Here is a 12,278-nt window from a genome sequence, read left to right as displayed (position 1 = left end):
TTGCAGTGCCTGAAGTGCTGTTTTTGGGACATGTATCCAAGGCATGGAAGGCTTTATTTGCTAATGGGAGATCTGGAATGCTGAATGGCTGTGAAGACATTTTCTTTTATTGAGTCAAGCCCTAAGGTGATCGTATTTTCAGGATAACAATGAGTCAATTTATCCCCACTGGGTTATGGGAGTTTTTTTATGGTACCATATATGCTGCATCTGGCACACAAGCCTATTAAAACCACGGGGTAAATGAATTGTAATATGTTACCCATGCAGTCTAGGGGAAAAAGAGACAATTAAAAATAAATCCATCACTGAAGAATGATTCTGCTAAGTTTCATGATTTGGAGACCAAGTTCCAAAAAAACCCAACAGAAAAACCCCAAACAAAACCCCAAAAAAACCCAAAAAACCAAACCAAACCAAACCAAACCAAACCAAAAACCCCAACAAACTATGCCCAAATCTTCTTTTCTAACCAAGTCAATCCCATCAAATAACTTTTTTTTTTTTTCAGTTCTATCATCAATACTAAAAGTGCTCTACTTCCTTAAGAGGACAGGCTGTTTAGAGAAACATGAAACAGGAAAGTTATTTGTGACTTGTGATGTGGCATTCTGATTTACTGTTTGTCAAGCCTACGTTTATCAGCATTTTATACACAAAAAAGATATTCCTAGACAAACGAAGAGTGTAAATGAATACTTCCTAACAGTATTCAATAACAAGAGGTGTTTGATCTCTCCCCACATCCCAGCTGAGCCCTGGGATGCTGCTGGAGTGCAGAGCTCACCTTGCTGCTGTAGGTGTGTCCATCGGAGCCGCAGACAGCGCTGGGATGTGCCCCAGGGCACACCTTGCACTTGGCTATGTTGGCTGCTCCAGCCCAGTGCTTCTGGGGCAAGCTGCCTTTCTTTTGTCGAAGGCTGTAAAATAAAGACACATCACGGTTTTTGAGAAGTTTGTGTAAAACAGAAGAGTTAGAGCTTCTCTGAATGAAGCCGGATTTTCAGCACGGCGTTAATTTAGAATCATTTCGGTTGGAAAAGACCTTTAAGATCATCGAGTTCAACCATTAACCCAGCACTGACAAGTCTACTAAAGCATAATTTAAAGCAAGTAAATTAAACACAGCTCCTAACAATGCTTTTATAATATGCTACATTACAGCCAGGCAATCTAAAATGTCATAAATTGGTAGGCAGCCCTAGATTTACAGCACTTGGTGGTTTCATTTAGATTTATAACTAGAAATGATTTCACTTCAAAATACAGCATTTCTTGAGCTACACAGCATTTCTGGTGATGCAGGCAACATTCCACCAGGTTGTACTCATGGACATTTTCACCAGGCCTTCTCAGAGCTGCCAAACTATTGCTAAGGTAGCAATGCTTTTGAAACATAATCCTTCAAAAAACATTGCAATTTATACTGTGCTTATAACAATGTACAGAATCACTAAACACTTTTGTCCTGGTAGGGGCAGGAGCCCTTTTGACACAGCAGCTACTGAACAATCAGCTGAGGTTCCCAGATCAATCACAGCCCTCCAGGAATGCCATAAAGTCACAGAGAGCATCTCCAAATCCACCAACGTGCGCCCCTGGGGAGTGACTGCAGTTGTGTTCAAGTCATAGAATACTCAATTATTGCATTAAAAATGTCTGTGAAGAAAGAAATATGCTCCAAAAACTTATTGCAAAAAGTGCCATTGATTCTGACTAGTGGCTTATTTTCCTGCCATAATGAACTACTTGACTGATAGGACATTAAGTAATTATCACCATCCTAATGCTGCAAGCTGATTAAAAGTTTGCTTTAGAAATCCCAATCCAGTGCTACAATGCAGATTCATTTTGGTCATGTGTACTTGTCTTTCACTTGAAAGCATTTACAAGGGAAGGCAAAGCATCACAGCAGAGACTGGTAAGAAAAATAACTGCCATCTGTTCTTGTACCACAGGAAAAAAAAAAGATATAACAGTTCAGCAAGAAATGCATTTCAATGTGCTGTTGAGTGACTTTATCACAGTTTTAGAAAAATACATACAGATATTTCTTAAAGCAATTTCTTTACAATTTGCAATTTGCTACACAATACCAACTCTGATGTAATGACACATTCAGCTGCTAAATAATATAAATTCTATTCTTTCATCTCAGTCCTAGTTTTCCTCAAGTCTAACCTTTTTCAGGGATGAACAGTAGTATTAAGAAGATTGGGTCCACAGAAGGAATTCAAAAATAATATAATAAACTATGAAAATAGAAGCCAAGTATTCAAGACTAAATTCCCTTGTTATTTTGAAAAAGTCTTAATGCAGAGAGCAGCACTCCCTGTTTCAGATGCATTCTGCCTCACCAAGGTAGGATTATACCAGCTGCTAAAAGCTGTGGATGGGTGGTTACTGGCTCTGAACCCCCTAAAGCAGCTCTGTGGATCTGATCTCTTATGCTGAGGCTGTACAAACTGTTCATTTAAGTTTTCCACAGTAACTGATTTCTTTGCAGCCCCCAGCCATACTTCGTTATCAAAATGTAATGATTATCTTATTTTCTTCAGCTCTTTGGATTACAGGCATGACTTTTGTGTTTTTTTCAGCTTGACAGGAAAATTTCCTCCTTTACTTTACTTAAAACCCTACACTTTTGGAAATGCACAAACTCGGAGTCAAAATTATGTTTGAATGTCGTACTGTAGATACTGATGAGCAGAGTCTGGAGACAAATATGAAAGGAGTTGTGCTTCTCCTTCCTGCAGAAGGTCACAGCATAAAGCAGACTTTTCACTGAGTAATTTCCGCAATCTCAAAAGATAGATCCTTTGCTATAGACAAAATTGTTAAGAAGAACATTTTAGGATTAGTTATAGAAAAACAGCCAAGAAATGCTAAACTTGAAGTGTGTGATTTAGTGCCATCATCATGAAAGCCATTAGCCACGAAGCGTGGAGGATGGAGGGGAGTGAGTGAACTAACGAGCACCTCATCAAAATTAAATATATTGCAGTTCTTAGCTAGACTGATGCCTAAAAAATCACAGGATCTGACTGGTAAGTATAAAACACATTGTACAGTATTTGTGAACCACACTACATCAGATATTCTACACTATAATATTAAAAGAAAAGTCCACTCAGGGCAGGGCTGCTTGTCCATCTCTGCACAGCCTTACACCCCCTTGCTCTTAAGTGATTTAATCTTTCTTTGATTCCTTCAAGATTCATATTGCAAAGCAAATTCCTATTGGAAAATTCTGCTGGAGCTGATAATGTTTTCCATTTTCCCATCATCACTTAAAAAAAAAAGAAAAAAAGAAATTAAATTTGATTGTTTCAAGCCATTCCAGCAGCTCATCGAGCCTGGGGGCCCTTTCCATCACTTTACTGAGAGTATAAAGAACAGGCAGAGCTTTAGGCCTGAGCTCTGCTCTCAGAGCAGCTGGCTGGAACACAACACCAAGCCTGGTGTGTCCCCTCAGCTGGGGACCACAACAGTTTCCTCTGAGACAACACCTTGCTGTGTTTCACCTGCAGACAATAAAGAAGTATTTACTCTTCCTAATCCCCACATTCATCTTCAGGATCTTCTTTTGATAATAAAAGAAAGCTTATTATCTGAAAGAATGATGTTTAATAATAAGAATTTACAGTGGAGTAGATCTCCAAGCATTTCATTAATTTGAAACAAAACCAAAACAATTTTAGTAGCACTTTATATAATATGTGTAATGAGGCAGGGAATGCTGCAAGAAATCTGCAGCTCCCTCATTCCTGCAGGTGCATGGAACTGGTAGCACAGCAGCCATTTTTGTTGCAAGAAACCGTCTGGCTTTCAAAAATTAATATATTCTTTTCAAGCTGTATGTTTTTCCAAAACGATAGTGCAAAGTGCCACTGTATTTGGAGCAAGTCAAAAGTAATTTTTGTCAGCTTGGCCAAGTGAGCAACAGCTGAAAGTTTCAACTGGATACCCAAGTTTCACACCCCCACCAAAACCACAGCTGAGCACCTGTCTTGTAAAAGGAACACCTATTTTCCACAAACAAATGTATTTTTCTGCAGTCATGTTTTGAGAGGCTGGACAGGACTTTTGGAAGCTTTTCAATCCTGTAACTCCTAACAGCGTATCAAACATACAAACAAACAAATTAAAACCTAGACAAGAACACTGGCTGCCATAAGCAGCCAGCCAGCAAATCCCCTCAATGGAAGAGCACATTCACATACTCTGGGAATGCTCTGCTATGCTAATCATCTTGGTTTGGAATGAATGTGTCAGGAGCAAGGCAGGCCAAAGCAAATTAGGCATTTTTTTTTTTCCTTTTTTCCTTTTCTGACAACCAAATTTAATCCTGCTTTAAGACTCGGAGTTGAAAGGATCTACTACTATTTTCTTTATTCCAGAAGCTGGAACACAAGAATGTTTTGGTCAGGTATTAAGGCTTATAGGTAAACCCTGCCTGCTTTTGCTTTGCAGACTGGTGAAGCAATGCACCAAAAGACAGAAGAATGATGGTAAGTTTTACAGAATTCAGCCCCTTGGTATTTTAATAGCCCAAGCAATCTCAGCGGTTTAAAGCATTCACAGTTCACACAGGGAGAACGCACAGCGACTCGAGTTCCTGACTCCTCACAGACACACTGCTCAGCACACACTGCAGCAGTCCACTGACATCTGCTTGGCTTGCACAGGGGCAGGGACAGTGCCTGAGGCTTGGCAGATGCCACCAGCCAGGACAGATGCCAGGCCAGCTCGTGGCAGCTCGGGGCAGCCAGAGCCACCACACCTGCACGTCAGCACTGGGCTTCCAACCTCAACAACTCAGCCACGCTCAAAGGACCTCAGAAGCTCCAGGAGAAGTGGCTCCACTCCAGATTTTATGGCTTCCAGGTGCACTCTGGGCAGACACAAGCTCAGCCCCAGCTGGGTGCAGCTGGCAGCCCCAAGGATGGGAATCACCCAGCCCTGTTCGGGCATCAGCTCTGGGCACTGAGACCCTGCTGGGGAGTTTGAACTGTGCCTTTGATCCAGCAAAACACCTTAAATTGACTCAGATTAAAAAAACCAACCAGCAACCAAACCCCCAGATGAAAAGCCTTAATTGCTGACCAACCCTTGGCTGGATGACCTAGGCTGAGCTATTCAGGGAATCTTTGTATCTGTCTGATAACAGTTTTTTTCAGGAACAGTACAGAGGAGCATATATGGGAATAACCTGTGGCAGAGCCAGGGGTCAAAGTACAGGTACTTGCACAAAAAAAATGATGTTTTGTTTTTTAACGTTTAAAGTTTGATTTATTTACATTTAATTTTTATATTTGATGCATATTCAGACTTTTCATTACAAAAAAAAATGTACAATATCAAGAGTATGTTACTCTGCTTCAAGATCAGCTATTCCCAAATACACATATAGTAAATTAGCAGATTAAGCATTGATGGGTTGAATCCAATCACAAATCAGGTTCCTTTGGAAAGCTGTTGTTTTGAAAGTCCTGACAAACTTTTAGGATAAAGCAGACAGTAAATAGAATTTTCTCCTTCAGAACATATTTGGTAATTTTACTGGACAAGAAAAAGACATTTTACCCAAAGAAGATTTTGTTAGGTGAGTTTTCAAAGGTCTGCTGCAAATAACACCAGAAAGTTTCTCAAAAACCCCAACAAATAAGTTACACAATGTCTTTTGACAGAAAGTATCAGGTAAACAAATAGTGAGATTGGTACTGTCTCTTCTTGTTCTTTAACTTGGTGTTTCAGAGATGTTACACAACCATAGAATTTGGTTCAATTCATGTTATAAATTACTTACACCTATCGTGTTTTCTGGGCTTAAAATCATACCACTACTTATTTCAGGTCCTATTGGAAAAGTATTGAGCTGGTCAGGCTTTTTTTTTTTTTTTTTTTGATAGAATGCAATGTACACAATACTGACTTGACAAAACCAAACTATTTAATGGAGACAAACTGGTGCCACTGAACTTTTACTGACTGCCACTCCCAGCTGGGCTGAGGCAGCAAAGGCTGTCTCTTCCCAACAGTCTCTTCCAGAAACTTCTCCCATGAAGCAACAGCCATGTCACCATCCTTGGGGTCTGCCAGTTCCCTGGAAGGCAGGTTTTAGTTAGGCACCCACAGGAGGGGCCACCCACTGCCAGGATTCTCCAGGTAAACCTGTCTTTGGGCGTCTGTGAGTTATGTACTGGAGTTTTCAATGATGGCTCTCACAGACATTCCTCAAGATTAGGATTAACTCCATCCATCCTTCTTTCTTTCTGGACCTTAAATCAAACCAAAATTCCTAAGTCACATTAAACTATTTTAAGCTCTATTAAAACAAAATTGAAAAGTTCAGTGCACCAGAGCTGGTTCCAGAAGCTGGAAGGAGCTCTGACAGCAAACTTGAATGGCTTCCTGAAGCTGGAGCAGTTCACAGAGGGAACAGTTTAAAATGTACTGTCTGTACTGTCTCCTCCATGCCTCATGCATAGTTTGTTCATGTCTCCCTGAAGGAAGCTTATCACACTGAAGATAAAGCCAGCAGTGCCTGCCTGCTTTTATCTTTCCTTTGCATAAGTTGTTTCTCTTGTTCTCAAGGAAAAGAATGACAAACCTGAAATTTGCCAGTATAAATGGCAATGTCCTCTTCTCTCTTTGTATCATTTTGGTATTCTGTTAGAGTTAAGAGCTTGGCCTCATTTCTAGAACCTTTCATATTTTTTCACAAGAGCTGTGTATACCTTGAGCCACTACCAGTCAAGATTTGTGAAGAAAATAGTCTACACATATTACTTTGAAAAAAGTTACTATGCTATTGAATCTGATACAGACTCTTTATTTAATATAAACACTGTAAAATGAGAACAGACATATGATTACAGCAATTTCTCCACCTGGGTTTTACACTTTCAGATACAAAGAATAACAACATGCAGCCTTGCATTTCAGCATCGTTCCACTGTACTAAGTACCACTTTCCCTGATTTCAATATTCAAAGAAATAATTTCACCTAACTGATTTTGCTTTCTCTTGCTGCCTTTATATCTTCTCCCCAGCAGATCTGGCTTAAAAGAGCCAGAAGAAATAAAAAGGCCACTGCTCACTGGTAGATGTGCAAAGGTTTTAATGAGGGCTTGGGAAGGGCTGGGGACTCTTCTGGCAGAATGAAACTCATTCAAGAACTGGCCCCACAGCGAATGGATACTCTCCTTACTTGCTGTTCTTTCAAACAATGACACTGATGGGATTATATTGGGAATTAAGTCTGTACAGAGAGAACCAGTAGACATTGGAGTGTTCCCAGAAAGCAGTTGGTACTCAGAAGACAGAGTTAGAGATGACAAATTTAGGGAAGAGTTACAGCAAAAACCTCAAGTGTTGAAGTGAAAGTGAACGAGGTGTCATTCCAGTGAAATGAAAAGCCTGTTTTTCCAAGGGAAGAAGAAGAGTCCAGCCTCTATTTCTTACCAACAGTAAGAAGACGTTATAAAACAAGCACCAGGAAAACAACATTCCAGAAGGAACTTGTCAGCTGATGTAGGGAAGGTTGAAAGATGTTCTACAGTGTAGGTTTTGCAAGAACACCCCCTGACACATCTTGCAGGGAAAATGCCCTGAAGATTCTTGCACAGATCCCACTAGGTCCAGCTGGCAACCAGCTCTGGAAAGAGAACAAAGGGCCTGGGGGCCCAGGCTCCTCAGGGTTATTGGTTCTGCAAGATGAAGGAATCTTTTTATTTTTAAAGTTTCTCTGTGTTTTAAAGGAAGAAATAACTTGGAAAAGCTGACACAGATTCTGAGGGCCTGCAAGGTCAGAAAAACTCTGGTGAGTTTGATTGAGGTGATGCAGCTGCTGCAGGTGACTCCTGAGATCCAGCAACACCAGTCAGAGAACCAAGAACCAACCTTGTCTGGAGCAAGGCTGTTCAGAAAGCAGCAAGGTCTGTGTCTAAACAGATATAATACATCATTCAAATATGGATATTCTTAAACTGCCAGGACAGCCTGCTCTGCACAGTATCAAGGTCTCAGTACCAGTATCTGTCTGAGATGTTAGTTCTGGCTTTACTTATTCCTGGACTAAAAATGGTTGCTTATTAAGGCCATTAGACAAGCCCAGGGATTTCTGCCTTTGAGCACTTCGATACATAAATACGGTGTTTGAAAATTCCACTTACAGTCTTAGCTAACAGATTATCGCACTTATAGGCAATAAATTTTGTAATCTAAATTCTAAATGATTTTCAACATTTAGACCTAATACATATGCTCAACAGCTGCACAGGTATGAAAACAGGCAAAGTACACAAAGGAAAAGAACCAAACCAAAAAATCCACACAAACATAAAATCCCAGTGTTCTTAAAAGTCATTGTGCTCTTCTGAATAAATAACACAGCTTCTAAACACTGCCTGTTCTCATGAATTTTCATAAGAGAATTATTTTTCTTTTCATCGTTATTTTCCCACTAACATAAAAAGGAATCTCAGACACCGAACTGTGTAAAAATAAAATGAAGTGCCTTGAATTTCAAAGAAAGAGGGGAGATAGCAGGAAGTTTGTAATTAAAGCTGAAATCTTATTCACCACTCCTCGGTTTGCAGGAATCTCCAGCAGTCCTGGATTTCACATGCTGGAAGAGCTGCAAGAACCTGGCACCAAGCACTTCAAGGTGAACTGTGCAGCAAATGTACTACCTTTTCTTTAGCACTGGCCCTCTTTCCTTCTAGGACAGCTGATTGGTTTCCCCCCCATTACCAAAGAAGAATACATTTTAAAAGGATAAAGGAAGCTTTTCTCTGCCCAGCATCTGATTACTTTGATATTAAAATAATGCACTGATCAGGTCTGCCTCCTCCTGCTGGCAGAACTTGCCAAGATGTCCAAGGAAGCTGAATTGCCGATATTGTGCGTGAGATTAATTTGAGCTGTCAAGTTGTTTGGGGAGGAAAGCTGATCCTCCCTCACTGTGCCCTGTTTCATGCAATTAGACAGGTTTAAATTTGTTTTCACCAAACCTGGCAGAGAAGACATTTCCCATCATTTCCCTGCTCCAGCTCATATTTATAGCTCCAGTGTTGAACCCTGCATAGCTGTGCAAACACAGGTGCAGGTTACTTAGTAAGGCTAAAATTCAAGGCAGATTTCTTGGCAGCATTTAATAACACTTTAAAGCTCCAACATGACCCATGAATCTCGCAGAAGCTGAGGATAGAATAGCTTCAAACTATCCTCAGTCTTGGCCAAATGCAGAGGTCTGTGAAGTTTAGCACCATCCAAGTTTTGATGTCTCATGTCTCCCCAGACATTCAGCAGTTTGGCAGAATGGAACTAAGGAATGGACTTAAGGAGGTGACAGACCCACCCTGGGGTCCTGCTCAGCTCCATGGCCTTCGGTTCACTTTATAACCCAGCCCAATTTATTCCATCACACCCAACACAACCCTTAATTCTACATTCTAAAAGACCCCACTGCTCAAAATTTGGGAGTTTGGTGTGGTGGTTTATTTATTTATTTTTTTCTGAAGCAAGAAGTTCAGAAATCTTTTTGTCACTTCGTAACTGCAAGGGAGAAAATCAATACTGCCCCCTCCCAGCATCTTCAGACAGCTCAGCTGTGTTCTGCTTCATTATGTTGCTTTTGCTTATCCTAAGGCAAATAACATGCAATCCTCAGAAAAAAAAAATTGCCATTTTGCTAGTAGGGATGAGAAAGTAAATGAATTTTAAAAATATAGGAGAAATTCTTGCCCTTAAGGCACTAAATCAAATGTTTCTGTTTAAAAATGACTGCACAGTACTCCTGTTCTGTGAATATTTGGCACCATGGTTCAAACAATCACTTACAAGCTGTGCTAGCAAAATATTTGCCCCTTCTGACACATTTTATTATGAGGTAGGCTTATTAAATTCTCAAGAAAGCTACAGCAGATTAAGCTGCTGAGGATTTTTACAATTAGCATCGATTACCTAAGAATTCATGTGTGATTTCTGAATAGAATTGGCTTGTCAAACAACAGACAATTAAAAAAAATAATCAATCCCAAAGCTACCTCCAGAGTGTAGTCAAAATTCACTATTCAAGGTAGGTTTGGGGAAATAATCAGAATGCAGTTTCCTGTGTCAGAATAAAATGAATGTTAGTGAAGTGCATGCAAACTAAACCTGTTATAAATACTATAAGGAGCTGAGTAATTTTAAAATCCCATCCTTTTTAGCATCTAAATAGGCTAATGCCCCTGTTGCTTATTCAGCACTGCTGATTTATAGAGCTCAGTTCTATGAATGTCTAAACATTCTGCTGAGTTTCTCACCATATTCAGTGCTGTCTGCCTGGTTATTGGATGCTGGAGATGGAGCTCATAACATCCATACCCCTGCCAGCTTCTCAAATGAGGCCATCAGAAACATTAACAGATCTTTTGTCAGGCTGTGTCTTAATGAAAGGTGACTACAGCTTCAGGAAGGTCCCAACTGCTGGACAGGATTTACATAATCACATTAATTTATGATACAAACTGAATGCACATGATCCAGTGTAGGGGCAGCACACGGTGAAACACACCTTTGGGTAAAATTTGAAGATGAATTCAATTGACATATTTGCAGAAACTGCAAGATACACATTTCATGAGGTACTTCCACTGAGTGTTCAAGGTCTCACTTTGCCGTGACCTTGAATCACGAAGCTCAGCACCTGTGGATCACAAACCATCCCTTCTTCCCATATTCTTTGGCCTTGTAGCTCCACACGCCCCTCTGCCATGGAGGTTAAGGTGGTGTTAAAAGGCAAAGTAGCTAGTCACTTATCACTTTGATAGTTTCAGCATTTTACAGCTGCTTCCTCAAAAGCTGATTTTACTGTGTGAAAAAGTAAGACCCAATCAGTGGCATATTTAGATAGAAAGCAGAACATTACTTGGGACTTTACCAGGTTTTTTTTTAAAAAAAAAAAAGTGCTGCTAAGTTACTACACAGGAATCAGTTTTGGGTGTTGTTGGTTTAAGATGTACCACCTTACTTCTTGAAACCCAAATTTCACTTCAGCTACTCAATACTGATTCCTTGGATTCCATTCTTATTCTTTCACAGTTTCTCTGCTGCTAGGGAAATCTAGCTAGGGAAATCTAGGGACTGCACAGATTTTTTATCACTGTAAATTAATACCATTTTTTCCTCCAAATGTTGTTGCATTTCTTCAAAAACACTTTTCTTTTCTCAAATCCTGCAGACTGTGCTCTACCTTCTGCCTGACTGGCTTAGCTGACTTTCTCCTCTAGCCCTATTTTCCCAAGATCTGGTCAGCTGTTTCAAGGAAAATTTTATAAAATTGGAGGAAAAATTGCAGTATCCTTTCTTACTCACTGTTGTATTTAACTATTTTAATTCCAATCTTTCAGCCTGACCACTTTGCCCTAACCTCCTCCCCCTCAATCTCCTTTTCCTCATAATTTTTCCCTCCTACTTCTGAAACTTTCTTCTGCTTCATTCAACCAGAGGAATGAGGCCTCTTGGAGAAGCAGTTATTTCCTCATCTACTCCTGCCTGTTCTTTTCCTCTCTGCTAGGATGTATCCTATTAAGTATTATATTCTCTCTAAATGGTATCTCCATGTCATTTTGGCGCTTTACCGGTAATAGTTTAGTCTTCTTACCCTTCTACACTTGAGTCCTTGGAAGTCTGAGAAACTTTATAGGTGTCCTCCCTGGTTTATCCTTCTATCTCTTTGCACTATTACTGCCATTTCCTCTCAGGAACATCTTGTCCACATTAGAAGCTCACTATGTCAAGACCAAATATCCAGTATTTCTTCTCACATCATCTTATTCCTTTTTCTGCTGCTGTTTCCCTGTCATTACGTTTGTTATCTGGAGTTGTTCTTTAACCATATCCTCCCTTTCCCAGCTGCAAACCAGAGCACATTATCTTTCTGCTTTCCACAATGCCCAAGAGGCAATCATGAATTTAGCTATGTCCTATATCTTCCTAAAATTCTTTCAGATTACCTAAGCAATCATTCTCCCATTTCATTTGTTTACAGCCTATTCTTCTCTTATTTTCAGTCTGTACACTGATTAGGGTACAAATGTACATTTACATTTAGGACTAAGTAGTAAATAATACTTTTGGTGAGGGCAGGACATATTTGCAAAGATAAAACACGAAATATTTTTGTTTCTTTCCAGAGCTGGAAATGAATTTACATGCTCTGAGATACCTCCTTCATGAGCCCATTTCCTTCCATCTAAAGGAAGCCAGAGGCTGGTTAAATCTTCCT

At 40.0% G+C, this 12,278-nt stretch overlaps 1 protein-coding gene across 1 annotated transcript in view; it reads right to left on the bottom strand.

Moving 5' to 3' along the window:
• Nucleotides 1–12,278, bottom strand: part of SPOCK1 (SPARC (osteonectin), cwcv and kazal like domains proteoglycan 1) — a 272,090-nt gene that overhangs the window by 85,998 nt on the left and 173,814 nt on the right. Inside the window, exon 5 of the mRNA XM_066329062.1 lies at nt 788–920. Coding sequence (XP_066185159.1) covers nt 788–920 — 133 coding nt within the window. The remainder of the gene's footprint in view (nt 1–787; nt 921–12,278) is intronic.

The sequence above is a fragment of the Sylvia atricapilla genome, chromosome 14 (genome assembly GCF_009819655.1).
Source record: "Sylvia atricapilla isolate bSylAtr1 chromosome 14, bSylAtr1.pri, whole genome shotgun sequence".
Classification (NCBI taxonomy): Eukaryota; Metazoa; Chordata; class Aves; order Passeriformes; family Sylviidae; genus Sylvia; species Sylvia atricapilla.
The sequence above is the reverse complement of the archived record's forward strand: the minus strand, read 5'-3'. Positions and strand labels throughout refer to the sequence as shown.